Source organism: Nothobranchius furzeri, chromosome 11 (assembly GCF_043380555.1).
Source record: "Nothobranchius furzeri strain GRZ-AD chromosome 11, NfurGRZ-RIMD1, whole genome shotgun sequence".
Classification (NCBI taxonomy): domain Eukaryota; kingdom Metazoa; phylum Chordata; class Actinopteri; order Cyprinodontiformes; family Nothobranchiidae; genus Nothobranchius; species Nothobranchius furzeri.
In genome coordinates, this window is record NC_091751.1 from 58299418 (window position 1) to 58321984 (window position 22567).

A 22567-nucleotide genomic window follows, 5' to 3' on the forward strand; every position below is an offset into this window, starting at 1 on the left:
ATGCCTGTATAAAGCTTGTAATTATTCACTTTTGATGTGTTCATGAGGGTAAAGGTTGGGGGTCTTGGTTCGTCCTGGACACAGCTTCCTTATCTTAATCTTCTTGGGAGTATTACTATTAAGGATGAGAAGAAGGATGAGTAGAAGCAGAAGAAGGAACAGGATTTTTTAATTTAAATTGTTACTTAGTAAAAACACTTTCTCTAAATTCTTCCAAATAAAATGTTTTGTTGCCTTGACAGAACGGAGAACTTGTGCCCTCTACTGGCAAAACAACAGAACAACACTTTGGTTTCCAACAGCATTTATAAAAGACGGGGAGATGGGGAGTTGCTGCCCTCCAGTGTCTGAACGCGGGTACTTTTTTTTATTTTTTTAATAATAATAATAATAATGCATTGAACTTATATAGCGCTTTCAAGACACCCAAAGACGCTTTCACACACTCTCACATTCACACACTGCTAGTGATGGTAAGCTACTTGTAGCCACAGCCGCCCTGGGGAGGTCTGACAGAGGCGAGGCTGCCATTTGGCGCCGTCGGCCCCTCTGACCACCACTAACACAGGCAAGTTGGGTGAAGTGTCTTGCCCAAGGACACGACAGCAGGATACACCTGGCGGGAGCTGGAATCGAACCCGTGACCCATTTAGAAGAAAATATTTCAGCCTCCTTATCTTAATTAAGCTGTAAAAAATGTTAATCTTCCATTTTGTCCTCTTGGGAATAATAAAATTAAGGATGATGAGGAAGATGAGTAAAAGCAGAAAAAGGAACTGGGTTTTTAAAGTTAAACTAGAAGCAAAACTCTTCTAAATTATTCCAAACACATGTGTTGTTGCCTTGACAGAATGAGGGATTTGCACGCTAACAAATAAAATACAACACAATGAATAATTAAAGATCATTTATTGATTCAAAATGCTTGGAAAACATGTAGATTCTATTTTTTATCAACCTAGTGACAATAAGGACAGACGCTATTATTTTCTTTTGAACACTTGAACACAAATCACATCTTCACATGTCAGCTCCTGTGAAACAAAAACTCTCAGTATTATTCAGCATGGCTAATTTCCCTCTGGGATCAATAAAGTATCTTTGATTTGATAAAGCAACCTTAACATGACTGTAGTTCAAGACCCACCAGGTAGAGTTTGTCTCCTTCAATCCAGTGTTTCCAGCCGCGGTTGCATTTTTCTCCTTTCTGCGTGCACACAAGTGTGTCCCCCTCCCATCTTACCAAACTCTACAAAAAACATTTATATTCAAATTATTTAATTAAGTAAAATATCAGTACAATAAAGAGATTAGAGTACACAAGTACACAAGTCTCCTTATTTTGACAGCCTAGTGGGTAATCACAAATATTCTCTAATTGATGCAGACTGAATTAGCAATAAGTTATTTATGTTATATCTGTAATTCCTTTAGTTAATAAACTATAAGTAAAGAAAACCTGACGTCGTCAAACATCACCACTAACACGACATAACCAGTGACCAAATAGAGTGCCTGTATTACTGTTTCACATACAGGGAGGCTGAAAACAAAAAGAAATGTTCACTATAATAAAAGGCAGAAGAAAATCAGTGGAGTGAACAGATGAACTCTCACAGATAATCAGAGATGTCCCAGAATGACACAATAGTTTATTAATTACACAACCAGAGCTGAAACAAACAGCTAAGCCCTTGGCTCAGAGTTTATCAGTGGGCATCAGAGCTTCTGTGGCTACTCATTACACACCCCCAACCTTTGTAGACAAAAAAGATTTTAAAAAGTGTTTTTTGACAAAAAAAGACTAAATGAAACCAGAAAAAACATAAATGTAAAATATTTTGACCCTGAACTTTTCTATAACAAAGTGCATATTTAGCCCAGGGATTATGAGAGGTAGGACAGGGATTATTTAGGGTTGTCAGATACAGAAAAGCACCTTTTGATGTGAATTTAAGAAAATACTGGCCAATAGTATTATATTATTATATATTATTAGACCCTATAGATGAGAGGTGGACCAACCTTGACATGCCGGTTGTCCAGCCCCTTGGTGTACTCATCCCACTCCACTCCTACAGTGAAAGCGTGCTCATAATTCCTGAACGTGCTGAGCGTTTTGAAGTCAAACTTGTCTCCATCTTGAACGATCACCTTAGTCTGAGACAGCGAGATGGCAATTTTTCTAGTAGCAAAGTCGATATCTGGGAATGCAGCGTGGAGAGTTTTCATTATGCGGAATATTATCATCTCACTCTCACAGCAGGTGCAGCTCATCTCTTCTGAATGTTCAGAAATGTGAAGTGAAGTTTCTTACTCAGAGTTTTCAAGTAATCCTCAAATTTGTCACTGCTCTCCAGTGTCCATTTCCCATTGAAGTCTGCAGGCATGGTGGTGATGCTGCGGTGAGCAGACCTGGGGCAAAGTTAAGGGGCAGGGCAGGTTGTTCTCTTGCTTTTATGTAAGTCAGAGGGCACAGGGCCAGATAACTATTGATGAGTGAGTTTATTGCTCTTAAGCAATCGGCAGGGATAATTTTTTATTCTTTTTTAAAGAAGGGAGAAAACCCACTCTCTTCCAGACCCAATTAATTAATTAATATGGTAATTATCATTTTACTCTTTCACCCTAACTTTGGAGATTTCTGCATCTGCCTGACTTTTGCTTCTCTATAACATAAAGCAGATGTTTATCTTGAGTCGGTTGCTTCCAGCGGGACTGCTAACCTTTATTTTCAGCCTCTGCCACTTACCACCTGATTTATGAGGTTATTGTGCCGGTATCGAGGTCACAAGTGCTCACACAGACACCAGATCATCATTCTTTTTTCAAAACGAGCACCAGACACTCACTGCTGTGGTGGTCGGTGTTCTGCAGCAGAAAACAGGAGCTGTGTACTATTTAAAAAAAATCTTTATTTAGTGATTTTCTGTGTTTGAGTAAGTGAAATTGTCTGGATTTGAACATGCAGGTTAATAAAGGTCAACGTGGTTGTGCAACTGAAATACAGCAGATTTTTTATTTAAAGGATGTTTGGTTTAAAACGTTTCTATGTGTCTAGTCACATTCAGCCTGACCCGAGGCAGGAGGAAACAAAAATAATTTCTCAAAAAGACAAAACCCTAGTTCAAAGATTATATAGATAGGCCATTACTCTTTGGAATTTTATTTTTTAATTATGCAGAGAAAAGAAAGCTCACAGAGAAACAAACAGGTGATGCTCAAAAAATTAGAACATGGTGCAAAAGTCCATATATTTTGGTAATCCATCTTAGATGCATTAAAAATCTCAGATAATCAGTTTGGATTTAAGTCTGAGCTTGGGACAGATGTGTGCACATATGCTCTAAAGGAGAAGGACCAGATACAGAAACCAGAACTCCTCAGTCTCTATGTGCTTCATAGATGCATCCAAGGCATTTGTTAGAGTTATCCATAGGAAACTTTTCATGAAGCTGCTGCAAACAGGTGCTCCAAGATACATTGTACGCATCCTGGTTTATTGGTGGTCAACAAATGTTACAGGTAAAATGGGGTAACCGTATCTCAGAGCCATTTAAGGTCAGTAATGGAGTCAAACAATGAGGCATTCTATCTCCTCTTCTGTTGAACCTGTACATGGATGACTTATTAGTGAGGTTAAAAGCCTGCAGGACTGATTGTGCAGCTGGTGATGTCAAGTCCGAGCACCGCTGGTCTACAGCAGCTACTAGATATCTGCTCTGACTATGGGGTAGAACACAACACTATCATCTTGTTCTGATAAGGTAAAGATAACTTTGCTTAAGGCTTATTATACACCTCTGTACACAGCCCACCTGTGGAGTAACTATAAGAAATGTAGTATGCATAGACTCCAGGCTGCCTATAATGACGCTCTGCGTTTGATTCTAAGGAAGCCTAGAAGGACGAGTGCAAGTGAGACGTTTGTAGATGCGAGGGTGAGCACCCTACGAGCAATTTCATTTATAAATGTATTTGTAGGCTGAACGATTGTAAAAGCTGTGATTGTTTTAAATCTGACCGATACCTGTGTCAGTGCACCAGTCAAAACACTGGTGTAACAGTCTTTTTCTCTTTTAGATTACAGGGAGTTACGGTAATTTATACTTTATTTTCACACTACTGTTATTATTGTCTCTTGTTCTTCTTCTCAGGATTATTTTGTCTCTTCAACGTGTCATATGGTGCTCATTTTATTCGATCCTATGTTGTTGGACTAAGAGTCCAGAACAAAGAATACTTGACTTGAGTTAGACTGAGAGACCATCTAAAGCACGGGTGGGCAGCCCTGGTCCTCGAGGGCTGCTATCCAGCGTGATTTGGTTGTTTCTTTTTATACACACCAAGATTGAATCTGCTGGTGATTAACAGGCTGCTGCAGAGCTTGATGAGCTGCTGATAAGGTGACTCATCCAAGAATCAGGTGTGTTGGAGCAGGAAAATAACAAAAACATCCTGGATAACAACCCCAGAGAACCAGGATTGCCCACCCCTGATCTAAAGGCTCAGGAACCCTCTGCAGGTGTTCTGGATCCATTAGCTGATCAGACTGTGACACTTTGAGTTTAGAATATTGAACCTTTTCTAATTGTCTGAAATTTAAAATTCTGGGTTTTCATAAGCTGTAAGCCACAATCATCACAATTACAACAAATAAAGGCTTGAAGTATCTGGCTTTGCATTTAATGAGTCTATCTCATATTTAAGCTGAATTACTGAAATCCAATCGTGAGGGGACTTTTTGAAAACCCAAGTTTAAGATTAAATTTGTGGGTCAATAGAAAACATCAGGACCAGCACTCAAAGCAACGCAGCAAAGAAAAACACTAAATCCTTTAAAAAAAGACAGAAGTGGACTCTGAATAAGAGAGCAGAGCACCGACTTCCAGCAAGACAGCCTGCAAATTTTATTGGAGGTAAATATAAATGCACTTCTCCAGCGCCACTCTCTGCTTTGACCTCTACCTGAGAGCATAGTTTTTTATGAGCCTAAAGCAAGTGCAAAGAGAAATCAATAAGAACCCTAGAGGGAATCATAAAATAAACAGAACCTGTGGCTCAGCATGCAGCTCAGAGGGAATGCACAAGAAGTAGGGGCAGAGCAACGAGGCAGGCAGCAAAAGCGGTGAGGAACGAGCAAGTGACTGTGACATGGTCTGCTCACATCAGTGGCAGCAACGTGAAGAAGGAGCGGAGAGGGCGACGGATTTGGAGCACAGTGAGGGTCAAGATGTCTGCTTCATTCACTCCTCACGAGTGGCCAGGGAGGCACTCGTTCACTTCAGAGTCAGATCAGCAACATCAACATAATAAAACACACTGTCACTGTTGAAAACTGCTTTATTTGTTGAATGATTTTAATAACCGTGCAGTTCCAGAGGATTTAGACACATAAACACATATATCTGGTCTGTTATTCTAACAAAGACATTAAAAGCCTGCATGTTGTCTCAAATACCAACTTTTACAAAATAACCCTCTGAGCAGAACCATTAAAACAGTTTATTAGACAATACCTCAGATTAGAGACAGCACACAGTGTGAATGATTTCATAATAAACTTCCAGACCAGAGCAGCTGCATCAGAAAATACAGCATCTGACAGGATTACACAACAACCATTCCTGCAAAGTAAGGCAACAGTCTAGAATGAATAGAAATGTGTGTTTTTGTTAAAAACTATGCTCAAGAACAAACAGGGACATTAAATATTGTGTTGCATGGTAAGCTGCATCACTCTCTGAGGCAGTGACTGCTGAAAGAACTGAGTTGTTGAAGATCAGCTTAGGTTTTCTTGAAAACCTGCTTGCAAACAGCATCTTTAGCTCTCAGCTCCTGCAGGAAAACAAGTAAAATTGATAAATTCAGTATCATAAAGACACTGTAAATAATATAAATGATGTATTTTAAAAACTGGATGTAATTTCACCTATTTGTTTTTGTTTTGATCTAAATAAATCATGCTCAAACCTTTGGGCCCGTTTCCATCGAACTTGCTATATATTTTTGGGCCACTAGAGGACACTGTTGCTCCAAATCCCAGACCTTCCCAAACCCTTGGGAGCATCCCACTAAAGCCTAATTTCATGGTTACTGATTAAAAACATCTGCTGGCATTATTCAAACCAAATAATTTGGGGAATTATTTTTACTTAGCTTTGATGGCAGCAATCGTACAGAAGAAAATCTGATAATATCGAGCTAATAAAAATGGTAATGTGCGTATCATTACTTTTCAGATGCAAATGGTTTCATTACAGGGCATGCTGTGCCACACAATACGTTCATAGGGATGTGTAACAGTAGTGCACTTTGCATTAGATATTAAAATATATACATTTTATTATTTATGATAGCCAGATTTCACATTTTAACATATTTTCCATGTCCACTTAGAGCTGGTGGGATTATTCAAACTGGAGTCACATATATGCACTTCACATACTATGCTGAGAGGCATTTTGGATCTGGATTAAAGAGTCTAAATTGCTTGGATTAATATTCATGCCAAGAGCTGCTGTTTTCTCACCAGATGAAGCTCATCTCCCTCCACCCAGTGGGTCCAGCCTCTTCCTTCAATCTCTCCCTTCTGAACACACACCAGCTTGTCTCCCTCCCAGTTAATGGTGGTCTACATGAAGCAGGAAACACAGACACACATATCTGAAAATATGATGCGTAAAACTGGGAAAAGGGTTAAAATGCACATTATGTTTGATGGTAAATAGACAAAAATCTTGTTCCAATAATAAGTCAGACACACGTGACTTTCTCTTTCCCTCCCAACATCTTACAGCTTATCTTTAATCAGCCTATCGGCATACAGAAAAGGCTTTTCAAGGGGATAACAGATCGTCTTTTGATCCTATTCAGTATTCAGAAACACAATCTAGTTAAATGGGTCTTGACTTTGACTCCAGTCCTTTCCCTGCAGTATTTCTGCCATCGCTCTTCATTACACCCAGTCACAGAGAAGACTGTTAAAAGTTTGACAAAGTTTTTTTTTCTTTGAGTAGGAGGAAAGTTCAGTATAAAAATGACCGGCTCTCACTACACCATCTGCTCATTAAACTGCAGTCTGGAGGGGCTCCTGCTAAAAAAAAAAAAAAAAGAAAATCAGCCCACAGAATTTGCACCCAAATGGGTTCATGCCACAGGCCTTCACAGCTGAAGCAATGCTGCTGAGCTATAATGCTTACTGATTTTAAAGCATGTGCTCCATTAGCTGGTGTGACCTAAACGTGCACGCTCACCATGCATTTCCTGTCATCCACTCCTGCCAGATCCTCCTCGAACTCTTTGCCCACATAGAAGTCCATGTTGTAGTTTTTGAAGGTGCTGAGGGTCTTGATGATGAGGTGGTCCCCGTCGTGGACGATGTCTTTGTCTGGCTTCAGGAGGACAGCAATTTTCCTGATGGCTACATTTACATCTGCATAAATGGGACAAAATAGTAAACAAAAAAAAAAGTTATAACTGTTATCAAATGGACATTTTTCAAATGAAAGCTGCCTCATAAATTACACAAGAGAAGAAATTTTGGCAATATTCTGCAGACATAAGGAGATTTTTTTACAGGTCATATAACCTCCGTCATGGAGATGTCACTTAAGTATTATATGATTACTCTTTACTTTACATCTGCATAGGTAAGTACAAATATTAGAAAAAGCAGGCTCGGATGCATTCGCATGTGGAATGCTGTTGCTTTTTTGTTTCAAAGCTAAAAAAAAAAAACCCGAACATTTATTAATTTAATGTGCATATTTTCTTGTGTTGAATCAGATCTAAACAAGTAGAAGCTCTGAAGGCGCGGCTCTGAACTCACCGAGAGCCTTCATGTAACCCTCGAAGTTCTCATTAGAAACCATTTTCCAGTATCCGCTCAGATCCACCGGCATGGTGCTGGCTTCTTCACCGAGGAGATCCGCTGAGGTCGGCCGCGGACGGGAGAATGAACAAAACGATCTCAAACGTCCCAATGTGAACTAAACTCTTTGTAATCCGATTACCTGCTGAGTCTAATTTTTGTAATTGAAATGATCGCTCGCGCCTCCCTTCTCCCTCTCGCGGCTGATAATCCCAGTAACGTTCCAATCCTCTGCTTTGCAAGATGGGAACGTCTTCAAAACGGTCTTCGCCTCCTTACAGATCTGCTTTTTGTTACTTTCATATGTTTCAGGTCGGAAAACAAAATTATTTAGCAGCTGGATTTAAAAAATATGACTTTATAAATCAGGAGGAAAAAATATGCAGTCAACGTGATCCTGTGCGGAAACGTTGTTTCTGCCTTGAGTCATCTGATTTAGCAGGTTGTTGCAAGCTGAGTTCAGTTCTGGAGCTGGTTATTATCAGAGCTAACAGTCACTAGAACCTGGCAGACATAAGGTCAGCTAAAATATCTCAAAAAGAAACACATCCTGTTTTGTTTTAATGCAATTAACAAACAAGCCAAGCACATCTAAAGCACTGTGAACTCAAAAAAATGATTCCTGGCCCCAGTAAACACAAGCTACAACTTGTATATATGATTTAAATCACAACTGCTAATTATCAAAATGATTAAATTTTTATCAAATGTGCTAAATGTAAACATATGCTTCTTTAGTAAACCAATTGAATTCCATTTTTAGGACTTTTAAGAAATTTGCTGTGTCATTTGCACTTGCACGTTTAGGTGCATACAACCCCCCCAAAAGGTACTTGGTAATCACCAACTACTTTCATGTGAATAAGACTACTACTTTTAAAATCATTACTTTTATTTATTAAAGTAGTTAAATGCATCAAATAAGCACAAACGTAAGAACAAGCTACTTGGATGTTTACTGACATTATTTCATAAAAGTACACGAAAAATTCAAAATGAACTTTTTTGGCTGACCCTTTGTTTCCCTGTGTGGCTTTCCACGTGGTTAAGGTTGGTTTATAGGGATGAACATCACAGCATGAAGAGCTCCAGGGACATTTGGCTGATTCTACAAGAAAAAAATACATCTTAATAATCCCTGAGAGTTTTGGAGAATTAATCTGCTGACTGAAACTTCCAGAATGTTTGTGTCTCATTGTATCTGGTGATAAAACAAACCGTAGAAAAATAACATAGCCGGACACGGTGGTGGTAGTGTGATGTCCGGGGCTGCTCTGCTGTTTCTGGACCACTTGCTGTGATTGATGGAACCAGGATTTCTGCTCTCTACAGGAAAATGGCTTAGACTGGTTTTAAAAGCTTTTCTTGTCTCACCTAAATACTAACATTATTATCTAAAATAGCATTTTGTTTTTATCCAGATCATCACTGGAATACGACAAAAAGGCAAAAACATAGGAAATGTGTAATGAGGTATAATTACATAATAATTATGCTGATGAATGTCAACACATCACATTTATTATTAGTCACTAGCTCATTTAACTCCAAATGATTGTTTCCTGCAAGCTGATTCAGTTGTTTAAAATGAGCAAGAATAGGCTTAAATTAGCATGCAGGATCATTAGGATTAAGAATAAAAGTACTTCAAAGGCAAATGGTGAAGGTAACATTCACAGTGCAAATGAATCCATTTGCCGCCTCACAATAAGCCTGTCTCATCTTTTGTTTCGCCCAAATAACTCAATTAATTTTCTAATCTCTCTTTTGAGTCTGCTGCAGCAAGCCCACTTTGTAGGCCTTCCACACACACCATCCCTACTTTATTATTTATTTTAGAGGATGCCATCCACCATCAGTGGCGAGGTGGCTGTTTCAGCAGTTGGTCCCCACGAGAAAACACCTCCTGTAGCTGAGCAACTGTCAGGATTACTTTAAATCCTTGGGAGAAAATGATGTGGGGCTCACAGACACAGTGTGTGGAGGATAATGGGGAGACTGAATGGATCCAGAATGAATTGCTGTTTTGGAAGAAGCTGCAGAGAACAGACACCCACACTGAAATCCATCCGGGGGCTGAAGAAAGAAGGGGGGAGATGGATTACAGTCCACCGACAAAATCTTAGCATTCTGGTGCAGACATGGACACAAATAAGCTCCGCTTTTGTCCTTTTGGATTCCAAATGTTCCCCACAAATATCACTGCCCTTTACTGAGAAGATTCATTTAACTAGGTCTCATTACTATTTGTCCTCATTGCACAAATACTTTTTAAAGGTTTCTGATCTTAATTTATCACTAAATCTTTACTATCCAAAATACACAGCTTTATACTTCCTGTCGACAACTCCTTAGTATCCCCCTCCCCTCAGGTCAAGAGTCTGGGTGTCATCCTCGACTCCTCACTATCCTTCCAGTCCCACAAAAACAATATTACCCGGTCTGCCTACTTCCACCTACGTAACATTAACCGCCTACGCCCCTCCCTCACTACTCACTCGGTCGCCATCCTTGTCCACAGCCTCATCACTTCCCGTATTGACTACTGCAACACTCTTCTCTTCGGTCTTCCTCACATATTCCTCCATGAAGTCCAACTTCTCCAGAACTCGGCAGCCCGCATCATTACCAGAACTCCTTCCTTCCACCACATCACCCCTGTTCTTCAGCAGCTCCATTGGCTCCCAGTCACTTCCAGAATCCCAATTCAAAATTCTGCTATATACATTCAAAGCCATCCATAACCTAGCTCCCCCGTACCTCTCAGACCTCCTTCATCCTTCAACCTCCACCCGTTCCCTCAGGTCCTCCTCCTCCCTCCACCTCTCTGTCCCACCTTTCCGTCTGGTCACTATGGGGAGCAGGGCCTTCAGTCGCTCTGCTCCCCAGCTCTGGAACTCCCTCCCTCCTGACCTCCGTAACACTGATTCCCTCACTCTCTTTAAAGCCAGACTCAAAACCCACCTGTTCCGTCTAGCATTCCAATAGTTCCTCTCTTTGCTCCAATCTGTCAGTTTGTTTTATGCTGTTTTATCTTTTATTGTTGTGTAATTTATCTCTGTCTGTAAAGTGTCCTTGAGTGTTCAGAAAGGCGCTGTTGAAATAAAATGTATTATTATTAATTTAAAGTTCACTTCAAACACTAAACATCAGCATTGCTCACAAATCTAACCTGTTTACATAAGCATGATTTCAGAACTAAAACCACATCAGAGCAGAGCGGTGACTCATCGCTGTTTCCTGTGTGCCTCTTTGGGTGGCTTTTAGTACAAAAAAGCATCAGTTACATCTGAGACAACAACACTGACGCAAAATGTGCAAAACCTGCAAAACGTCTTTGTAAACAAGAGACTCTGTGGCTAAACATCAACAAATCAGGACGTGATTTAGTCCACGTTTCTTTGGAGACTGTTATTTTGTGCTGTTTTCAGAGCAGAATTTAAAAACATCCCATAGAAGGGGTCAAAGGTCAGCCTGGTCTATCAGTCATTTAGGCTGTTTATGTGCTGATGTGCCTGTTTGATCAGCGGCCTCAGCGCCGTGCCCTCATTCCTCCTCTCGCTGTCCTGTGTGTAGAGGTTGTGCTGCTGGATATATTCCATCACAGAGTCTGGGATCAGGTACTTCACGCTCTGACCGCGTCTCAGTGCGCGGCGGATCTCAGTGGCGCTCGATTCGTTCCTCACCCACTCCCTCACCAGGAAAACGTTTTGCCGGTGGCGGTGCAGTGTGTCTGACTCGTGCACCGCACGCTCCGGCTGCAGACTCCCCCGGCTGATGCAGACGAGGCCGAAACGGCTGACCAGCTCTTCCACGTGATCGTCCAGCCACAGGCCCGGGATCTTAAAGGTGCTCAGGAAATCAGCTCCGCACACAAGCTTCAGCTGGGGAGGTGGAGCTGAGGGAAGCAGAGGAAAACACATTTCTACTGAGCTAACCTGATGAATATTATAGTTTTATAACATAAATGTGCATTAACCATGGTTAAATTATATTAAAACTCCTAATAACACCCCCCCTCAAGAGCCTATGGTGTCCTCTTCTATATAAACTAATCAACCACCTGTATCGTCGTCGTCGTCTTCCTCCGCTTATCCGGGTCCGGGTCGCGAGGGCAGCATCCCAAATAGGGAGCTCCAGACCGTCCTCTCCCCGGCCTTCTCCACCAGCTCCTCCGGCAGGACCCCAAGGCGTTCCCGGACCAGATTGGAGATGTAACCTCTCCAACGTGTCCTGGGTCGACCCGGGGGCCTCCTGCCGGCAGGACATGCTCGAAACACCTCCCCAGGGAGGCGTCCAGGAGGCATCCTGACCAGATGCCCAAACCACCGCAACTGGCTCCTTTCGATCCGGAGGAGCAGCGGTTCTACTCCGAGTCCGTCCCGAATGTCCGAGCTCCTCACCCTATCTCTAATGGGCTCGACACACGGGAGGTGACAAACGGCCGCGACCAGCAAAATTTGTCGCTGTCGTTTTTATTACCTGACACACGGGAGGTGATCCGCGGCAGCGGCCAGCGGCAAAGCCGTCTACGCGTTCTGTTCCATGGCGAAATCGAAACTGTTTTGTTTGGCTGTGTCAGGTTGGAGGGAATTAAGGTTATTTTAGCGGTTCAGAGTTAAAAAAGTGGTAGACATGATGTTTCACAAGGTGCTGCTAGAGTTGTGTGAAATCTTACTTCTGATTTTACTATAAAACATAATAATAATCAACTTCTCCTTCATGTTTGCTCGGAGGTGTACGGAGCATCCTGTCCGCTCATTGGTCAGTGAATGAAACCTCAGTTGATTGGTCCTCGTCCGAGCGACAGCGATGAAAAGTTGAAAATGTTTCAACTTTCTGGGATCGCGTCGCTGGGTCGCCTGTGCACGACATGTGCACAAGCGCAAAATTTCACATGCACGTTTTTCACGTTTCGCTTAATAGGAGGGAGACCCTACGGCAGTTTCTCTTTGAATCTTCTTGACTTCATTCAAACAACTTAACCCAATAAATATTCTGTGCTCCGGTTGGTAACTAAACCCATGCTGCTTTAGTTTTTTTTTCTATGCAAATGGGATGGCAGAAAAGTAATCCTCAAGTGGTGCTTGTTTTGAACGTGTGAAAATATTCCAGTGGATTTTCGCCAGCTGGCTAATCCACAATCAAACAGCCAAACGGCAGCATAATACTACATGACTGACTGCTCATCCTGTTGAAGAGCCAAGTTTCAGAAGCAGGCACAATTAGGGCAGTGCTGGTTCGCATCTAAAAATTTGATTTATAAAAGAAAATCTCTTTTTCGTGACAGAAAAATATCACCAAAACACAAATTATTCCATTTTAATATAACTAAACTTGAGTTTAAAAGGCTAAGATAAAAATCAGCATTCCGTGTTAAAACGCATATATTGTTGCCTAAATTACACGTTCTGATTGTGAACTGAAAAGTGATTCCAGAACTGTTATTCAACATTTAACTGAATTTGTCATCTTTGTGTAGCGAAGCATGACTAACAGAATGAGACAGCAGCACAGGAGAAGAAGAAGAAGAAGAAGAAGAAGAAGAAGAAGAAAATAGCATTTCTATAGCGCCTCTCAAGATAAAAATCACGAGGCGCTTCACAAAAACAAAAAATGTAAAAATATAAAAAAGCATTTAGAAAATGTTTAAAAATATATTTAAAATGAGCAAAAATAGGCAATTGTGATTTAAAAAATGTTAAGAAAGAGAGAGAGTGAATAGGAAAGAGGGCAATCAGTGGATCCTGAGGAAGGTGGAATAGGTGGGGAGAGCAGAATAAAGAGAGAGAGGTGAAGAAGGTCATACAAGAGCCAGCTTGAACAAGTGAGTCTTCAGCTGCTTTTTAAAGGAGACCACTGAGTCCACTGATCTCAGGCTCAGGGGGAGAGAGTTCCAGAGTCTGGGAGCCACAGCAGCAAATGATCTGTCCCCTTTGGTCACCTGGTGCGCTGCACAACCAGTAGGCTTTGATCACTGGACCTCAGGGACCTGCTGGGGGTGTAGGGACTAAGAAGATCACCAATGTAAGATGGTGCTTGCCCATGTAAGGCCCTGTAGACCAGAACCAGGATCTTGAAATGAACCCTGAAGTTGACTGGCAGCCAGTGAAGCTGGAGGAGAAGCGGGGTGATGTGGGTGTGTTTGGAGGACTTGGTCAGAAGCCGAGCACAGGCGTTCTGAACCACCTGTAGACGGTTCAGGGAGGTTCTGCTCAGACACGCGAAAAGAGAGTTACAGTAGTCTAAGCGTGAGGAGATGAAGGTGTGGATAACAGTCTCAAGTTCAGAGCGGGACAGAATGGGACTCAGCTTAGCAACGTTCCTGAGATGGAAGAAGGAAGAGCGAACAAGAGAACTGACATGAGAATCCAGGGTGAGAGCTGGGTCAAAGGTCATGCCAAGATTCCTGACAGAAGGTTTGGAGCATTATGGGGGCTCAATGAAAATCATTCTGCCTTCCTAGAGGAGATGGCAACTCTGGAACTTTAAGTGAATTCATGTTGACATTTTTTAAGTTATTACAGTTTTATCTGTTGTTGATCATTCATGATCAGCCGTGTAAGTAGAACAGAATTAAATGTAGATAAATGTGACGGCTGTGGAGCTGTTTTATATGATTAAAATACATGTTGGTTTTAGCTCATTTTGGACAAGCTCATCAGTCCTGTAGGACATAAACTCTGTTTAGCCTCATTTCCACTGACTGTTTTGGCACGGACCGGAGGCTCGGCTAGCTAAGTTTTCCGTCCTGATTGTAAAACCGGTCCAGACAACCAACCAGGACCGCGCCAGTCACGGGACTTTTTAGGCTCCCTTCTGTTGGAGGTCCAGAAATTTGTAGAGTGGTATAGTTAGGGTGGAGTAACAACACGGTCGGGGGAAAGAAGTTCGTCACTACGTGCAACAAGCAAAACAAACTCAGAAGTTCCATTGTTTGTATTTTCATTAGTTGTTCACAAATGTGAGAAAAAGCCAGCAATAGCAGCAGGTTTTGTTCAGCTTCAGACCTCCATACATTCCTCACCATCATCCTGCGAGTCCACACTCAGCAGGAGATTGACGGATCGGTGAGGAATCCATGTTTTTACAGAAGTTTCTCAGCGGATGAGAGCTGAAGGATCCGAGCGACCGTCGGGATGATGTTGAGCCAAGCTGAAGAAATTAAAGCCCAATATAGAAGGACAGAAACAGCTGGGGTTGAGAACTATATGGAGGTACTATGGCACGCTGGAGGCTACTAATAGGCACAGACCAGCAAACCGAGGCAGGCCTGGACTCAGCGACCGCACTCTGGAGCCACTTGTGGAGCCCGTCGGTAAGCATTCCCTTTTTGTCTTTAGCTCTGCAGACCAATTATTGCAGCACAAAAACACTGAATAGTTGCACAACTTTAAACTTCCAAACGCTCTCCTGACATTGCAGACTCATACCGAAACACGCCGGTCCACAGTGACCCACCCCACCCCGTCCCGAACCCTGCAGATGGATCCGAGGCTTTTCTCTGTGAGTAAGCTCTTCAGGAAGCTATAAAGTAGTAATTATTTATAACCTTTATTTACATGCACACTTCAAAATGGCTTCAATCCCTTTTAGGTGCTAGCTAAGGAAAATGGAACGCTATTAATGTTGGCATTTGATCATAAACAACAGTGAGATCTGCTGATGAGGCCATAGGCTGGATCGCTTTAGAGCAATTATCAATCTGGAATCCAAAACAGAGATCACACAGTCCTCTGGGACAGGAGGATCTCCCAGCTAAAGACAGGGAAACAAAATGAGAATCCTACCTGAGATGTTAATGTTTCCATGGCCACCTCTGTGTGCTCCTGTCCTCTGCTCATATTCTTTGAGTATGCGACTGTAATGATACCTGCACAACGACAACAAGAGATTATTTGTTTATTTATGATAAAACAAAAGATTAGTGCTCATCATCTCATTACCGTTTTGTTAACAGATCCAGATTTCCCTCATTTAGAAAAATAACCTCTAAATAACTGAGAAGCTTGATAAAATAAACATAAATATAAATATAGATAGATAAAATATATAAATAAGTAAATTATAAAAAAGTCAAAATTAAATAAGATTTTTGAGTGAATTTGATTGTGTGATAAGGAGTGGAACAATGCCTAACAGCCTCGGGGACATCAGTCCACGCCCCTCCTTGATCAGCGCATGTGTTGCACAAACACAGCTGAGTGACGACCAGCTGGGAGGGGAGTGGGGGGACACTTGGGAGACGGTTTGTGAGAAGTCGGGAGCCGGGACGGGAAGGTGACATGGTGAAGCAGAGGCAGACCCTGGTTTATAGTCAGGTCATCGTTGATTACAATGCCTTTAAAACCGGTTTGGAGCTTAAAATACTGTAAAAGGTTTAAAATACATGATTTAACTATTCAGGAAAAACCTAAAATACTAAAACTGCATTTTTATATCAGGTAAAAATACAAAAACAGGACTTGGTTGTGTTCAAGTGTTTTTGAATCTGAATCTAAAATATAAAACAACTTCATGTACAGTCCGTACCATTTGTTCTTCAGGAGAAATTAATCAGCAAAACAATCCGATCAGACCATGAACTTATTTTTAACGGATGGAAAAATCCCTCCTTAATACAACGCTCTGAGATTAAAGCCTGTCATTGAGGAGCCAGGAACCTCGTAACACAACAGCTGAAGTTGTCATAATCCTTTGCTGGCAGAGGGACAACAAAGGAGAGTAAATCCCAGCTGGAACTGTAGGAAAAACTATCTGGTTTTCTAAAAACAGAAATATTACATAGAATGCTAATTTAAATTTATTTATAGCATCAACACAATAATTTCCATTTTTAAACCTGTAAGAAAACCTAATTAGATGAAAGAAGCAATTAAGACTGCAAATTAATACCAAACTTCATATGAGATGAGTAATTTGGTCAAAAGGTTTTCATGACCTCATTCTTTTTTAAGAAGCCTTGCTGGTTTTGGTTCTGGTCAATGACTGGTTTCCTCTGCTTCCTTTCATTTTCCCATATCCCCAGTTAACCTTATTACATCTCCAGAAGCTCCTGTTCCCTGTTCCTCATTTACTCACCTGTATCCACTCACCTCATTATCCTCAGCTGCACTTAAGCTCCTCTTTCAGACAGATCCTGTTTGCAGGCGGCTGCAGGGTTTTCCCTCACACTTACGTTAGTTTCCTCTTCCCACAGTAAAGCATTTTATTTTTAGGGTTATGTTCTATTGTTTTATCCGTTTCGAGGAGGATTGATAAAGGGTGGGTATAAAAATGGGAGGTAAAAAAACAATCGATGCTTTTTTTCCCACTTCCTCCCATGAGAAGCCTTTTTTTCCCCAAACAGCCACTTAAAGCCTTATAATGAATGTGTTTGTATACCTCATAGTGACCACTGTCTCTGTCCAGTCTGGCTGCTGGCTCTCCCATTCATCCACCGTGACCCAGTTGGAGCTCTGGAGTGCCAGTTTTGCCATAAAGATGCGATGCTTAGCCTGCACCAGACCTTGCTTTCCATAGCCGTCACTCACAGGAGACACAATGCCACCCACCACCTCAAACTGACCTGCAGTGAAAGAAGATGAAAGAAGATGCTTAAAAGCATTAATGTTTCTTTGAGCTATAATTTGCATGATGCATACATTCACAAAACATCTAAAAATGAAAACTCTGGCTCAGAATCAGTAAATGGCTTCTAATGGTACCATGATGTCATTACAAACGCGTGACGGGGACAGTGTCCTAATTTAAGGCAGCTTCAGGATAACTGCTTCTGCAGACAGATTTCATCTTGATGAACACCGCTGCTTTGGAAGTGCTTAAGAAGAATTATTAAAGGTTTCTAATTTCTACACCATTCTTCTTGCTAGTTACAGCTCAGAAGTGAGATGAGAACAGTGTTAAAGCAGCAGTTTTTTGCGCTTGGGGAAGCAGAAAAAAGCACAAGTTAGAAAAAATATGAATGAAAGCCACTATTATTGGTGTGTGGTATCTAACAGCACAAATGTATTTCACCAGAAAAAATAAAAAACAGAACTTTGATAATTTGTTGTGCAACATAAGAATTTTTGCATCCTAATCTTACTCCATCCAGTAATTCATTTGGCAGGAAATAGATGTAGAGCTTGACTTTGTGTGTTATCCACAGATGAACAATCATCTGCAAATTTAAAGAATGACAATTAGCTAAGAGCTTAAAAAGACAATCCCTGAGGAGCTGCCCTGACACTGAGGGTCATCACACGCACACAATCAGTTGACTCCTTGTATGTTATGTTTGGACCTAACCTGTGTAGTGCATGTGGTCCCTGGCCAACTCAAAGAGCCTCATGTGCTGATTGGTGATTGGATTAAAGGAGCCACAGGCTAACAGCACTAGCGGAATGCGGCAGGTGGCCATCATGATCTGCCTTCTAACATCATGGTCAATGAATCTATAGGAAAAGTGGGGAAAGGTGTTATTTAATCTTGTAAATTAAATAATGGTACAGAAATGGTACATTATTACAAACAACTCGTTGAACATTTTTATTATTTAATAAAAAAAACTGATTAAAAACTAAATCAAAAGATGCTCTGCTGCAGTTCTAACTGTCATGTAGGCATAATGGCAGAGCTATTACACACTACCCACACCACACACACTTGTCTTAAATGTAAACAAAACTGACCTTTTCTGCAATCGCAAACATTGATTTGGGGGCATGTTATTATGCACATTTTGTTTAAAGCATTTTCTAGTGGAAAAGGAAAGTTCTTGAACAGACTTAACCCTTACTCACGAACTGTTACGCATGAGTTTGATAAGTGTTGAAGTTAAAAACATCGACAACTTTCTGAGAAACGCCGACTTGACTTTGAGAGGGCAGCAAGCCGTAATTAGCTTAGCTTGTTGAACGAGACGCGGAGCAACGGTCCGGTAATTAGATTATTTTAAGGTAAATTTAACAATTCGCTCATTTAAAAATACGCATTTTCATCTATACAGCATTAAACAGAACACATGTTATTAGTAATTAGTTAAATTTGAGTACCTTTGCTTCGCTAGAATTCCATGTGTTACAATATTTTCACTCCCCCTGTTAGGAGAGTTTGCTTTATAGTTCCGCAGGAAAACCAAACAGAAGTGCGACTCCTAGCGGATTTAAATGGTATTACGTAACTGTCCATGGTGCTGAAGTTGCTGTCAGCGTTTTATATGGTGATCAGCACTTTTCATTACGTTTCTAGCTGGTCCAGCTATTGAAAAGAATATGTGATGTTAAAAATGGTAAGTTACGCCATGTTTCCCATCGGAATTTATGTCTAAAACCAAGTTAACAAGCTGTTTGTGTGGACACAAATGAAAGATTCTCAAACAAATTTCTTTCACAATATGACAAATTAAATTCAACATACTCATTTCATCCAAAGAGAAATTACATGTTGTACTGACACGTACATTAGAGTTGATTAAAGTCTTTGAAAGATGTGGATCACTTGTTTAATTAATACAGTGGTCTCTAGGAATGGATGCCTTGAAAGTTGTACTCAAGATGAAAAAAAAAAAAGCTCAGATGTGCCTCATTCAGGACGTTACAAGTCAGGTAGAGGAGAAATTAGCGCCAGATGGCAGGATTTGGAGTCTTATTTCCTGATATTTGGACATCTTGCCTCAGATTAGCTAATAGCAACACAACTCTACCACTGACCCTGTTTGGCCTGCAACAGTGATGTTTTGCCTCTACAAATAAGTTATCTAACTGATAGGCAGCAATATGTTCAAATAAACAACACAAAATCAAATATAAATAACATTACATGTGGTGTACCACAAGGGTCGGTATTGGGCCCTAAACTATTTATCATTTATATAAATGACATTGTTGAGGTATCCAATATATTAAAATGCACCTTATTTGCAGATGATACAACCTTTTATTATTCAGGAGATAATGTTGAGCAGATGATAGAAGTGATACAAACAGAGATGAAAAAAATTAAACTATGGTTTGATGGGAACAAACTATTATTAAACAGTGATAAATCATGTTTTATGATATTTAGTAATACATATTCAAATGATGAAATTTTATTAAATATAGATGAGATTAATATTAAAAGAGTTAAAGAAGTCAGGTATCTGGGAGTCATCATTGATGAAAAAATGTCTTGGAAACTACATGTAAACAGTGTCAAAACTAAAATATCTAAAACTATTGCACTGTTACATAGAGCAAAATGGTTACTTGATAACAATTCCCTATATTTGTTATATAACTCACTGATCATACCGTACCTGAACTACAGAGATCTGTCCAATCCATTATTTATACAATTAAAAACACTAAAATTCTATGATCTGGTGGACTACAATATTTTAAAATGTATGTATATTGCAAACAAAGGGTACGCACCTGCAGGTTTAATCAAAATATTTACAAAGACGCATAGCAAATATGATTTAAAAGGGCACAACTTATTTAATATACCTATGTAACGTGATGAAGGAACTGTTCCATCACGTTACACATAGGATATTCATAAAGGAACATTGTGTGTCCATATATGGAGTTAAAATGTGGAATAAATTAAATACTGAAATCAAAAATGCAAAAACAATATGGACTTTCAAAAAAGAAATAAAAATGAAATGATTAACTTCTATAGATCTGTTAAATAAACGCGTGAGGGGAGGGGGGTTGGGGGGGGCAAAGAAAGAAAAAAATAAATAAAAAGGGGAAAGGGGGAATGGGTCTGTGTATGCATATGTGTATATATATGTAGGCTTATATGTGTATAGCTTTGTGCTTCTTTCTGTGTAACTTGTTTTCTCTCTTTTTTTCAGTTCATGGGTTGGGGTTGTGTCGGCCAGCCAGTCCGGAAACTATATTGTTCAATTTTTTTAAGAATCATATGGTTGTTTCATTTGTATTAATGTTATTTTAGTTAAAAGGGGCAGATAACATAAGTTTTTCTTCTTTCTGTCCCCTTTTTCATTTTGGCTTTTAGCAATTTAGTTTTGTGTTTTTATTTTAATTTCAATAAATGAAAATGAAGCTATAAAATAAAAAAAAAATAACACAGCCCTGAAGGAGTTGCCATGTTGTAGAGTTTCTAATGCTAACAGTTAGCTTCTACTAGCCAAAACATTCTCTACTGTTTTGCTAAACCAACTACAGCCTTCCCTGTCACGAACCAAGATGGGTGAGTCCATGAATATTAAGTGACAGTGTGATGTAGATCTGTCAGGCTTTTCAAATCCTAGCATTTCATTATCTATTTTCTATCAGAAGCTAATGCAGGACATAGGTGTAGGAGACTATTTTCATGTTCAGCCTGCATGAAAAACTCGGAGTGACCGATTATACTCAGAAATAAGATTTAAAAAAATGTTTTTTTTCATTGTTCCACACCTTTTAAGATAGTTATAGTTCTAATAGAGAAGTGTCTACTGTAGTGGTTTGTGTTGTAGTGGATCTGAAGAAGCATTTGATTGAAGTCACTATTGCTGGATTACTGCCACATGAAGAGGATGCTCAGGGTTGTCCAATATGTTCTTCATTTCACGAAGCATCATCCTTTGTTCTACTAGCTCCAAAGACTTAAGAGCAATCACAAAAAAAGAAATAATTTTTTTATTATTAACATATTCTAATTCCTACTGTCTCTGTGTCTGATGGTGCTTCCAAAGATATGAGATTGCATTCACAGAAGATGTGCAGAAGCTTGTTGCAATCACTGAAGGAGCTCAACTTTGTCAAGAACAATCCATTTGGTTCCTTCTTGAATCTTCCCTAGTGCCTACACTTCAGTTTGCTGTCTGGATGAAAAAAAGGTATTTTTGTTCCTTTGTTACCTCAATTTCTTTTCTTGCAACAGAAAAAAGTGTTAAACATAATTCTGCTTCTCCTAAAATTTACATAAAAACAAATCAAACTAAAACAAAAATTAGACTGCAGTCTGGCAATATTTGAAACATTAATATACAAGCAAACTGGTTAGTTGAATTTTGAACTTATTTTGATAGAAATTTCCTAAACATGCTGACTTAATTTGAACTATGCCTTTTTTATACATTTTTTCACCATATTTTCAAAACAGAAACAGAGGAAGAACAGAGAAAACAAACCTCCCAACCTACCCTGCTACACTGGGCCAAAAACACTAAGAAGATTTCATTAAGACACTAAATCATAGGCAGAACTAACACGACTTCTGCTGCAATGAATGAACATGGGATCTATTGGCAACATTTTGTTAGAAACTAACATCCAAATCTAAAGATGATGCGTTGCAGAGCATTGTTACCAACTGAAAAACAACCAGCTAAACAAAACAGCTCCACTGCAATTGACTTGCTCTGATTATGTAAAATAAAAAGCGGTTTGCAAGTGTTTAAATAAACAGTTTATATGTAGTAGAATAGAATAGAATAGAATAGAATAGAATAGAATATACTTCATTGATCCCACCGTGGGGAAATTAACTTGTTACAGCAGCACCAATATTTAAGAGAATAATTTGAAGAAAAATAGTAGCAAAGGTACATGTATACACACGCAGGCAGTACTCTACTAGAAAATTAAATGAATTATATGGCTAGCGGGGTTGCTGTAGTAAAACATGAAAACAGTCCATCCATCTTTCCACTTTCGCCCGCTTATCCGGAGTCGGGTCACGGGGCAGCAGCCTAAGCAGGGAGGCCCCGAT

At 40.0% G+C, this 22567-nt stretch overlaps 3 protein-coding genes across 3 annotated transcripts; all 3 read right to left on the bottom strand.

Moving 5' to 3' along the window:
• Nucleotides 1–890: 890 nt before the first annotated feature.
• Nucleotides 891–2860, bottom strand: LOC139061833 (retinol-binding protein 2-like). The gene is made up of 4 exons (XM_070541729.1): nt 2318–2860; nt 2026–2204; nt 1148–1249; nt 891–1034 (listed from the first exon to the last, which is right to left on the bottom strand). Exons 1-4 carry the CDS (start codon nt 2388–2390, stop codon nt 984–986), a joined length of 405 nt encoding a protein of 134 aa, XP_070397830.1. The 5' UTR covers nt 2391–2860; the 3' UTR covers nt 891–983.
• A 2465-nt stretch (nt 2861–5325) lies between these two features.
• rbp1.1 (retinol binding protein 1, cellular, tandem duplicate 1) lies at nt 5326–8690 on the bottom strand. The gene is made up of 4 exons (XM_015957241.3): nt 7832–8690; nt 7257–7435; nt 6533–6634; nt 5326–5838 (listed from the first exon to the last, which is right to left on the bottom strand). Exons 1-4 carry the CDS (start codon nt 7902–7904, stop codon nt 5788–5790), a joined length of 405 nt encoding a protein of 134 aa, XP_015812727.1. The 5' UTR covers nt 7905–8690; the 3' UTR covers nt 5326–5787.
• A 2193-nt stretch (nt 8691–10883) lies between these two features.
• nmnat3 (nicotinamide nucleotide adenylyltransferase 3) lies at nt 10884–18972 on the bottom strand. Its single transcript, XM_015957242.3, has 5 exons — nt 18910–18972; nt 18164–18309; nt 17258–17441; nt 15664–15746; nt 10884–11771 (listed from the first exon to the last, which is right to left on the bottom strand). The coding sequence occupies exons 2-5, from the start codon at nt 18276–18278 to the stop codon at nt 11356–11358; spliced, it is 798 nt and encodes a 265-aa protein (XP_015812728.3). The 5' UTR covers nt 18279–18309; nt 18910–18972; the 3' UTR covers nt 10884–11355.
• Nucleotides 18973–22567: the final 3595 nt, after the last annotated feature.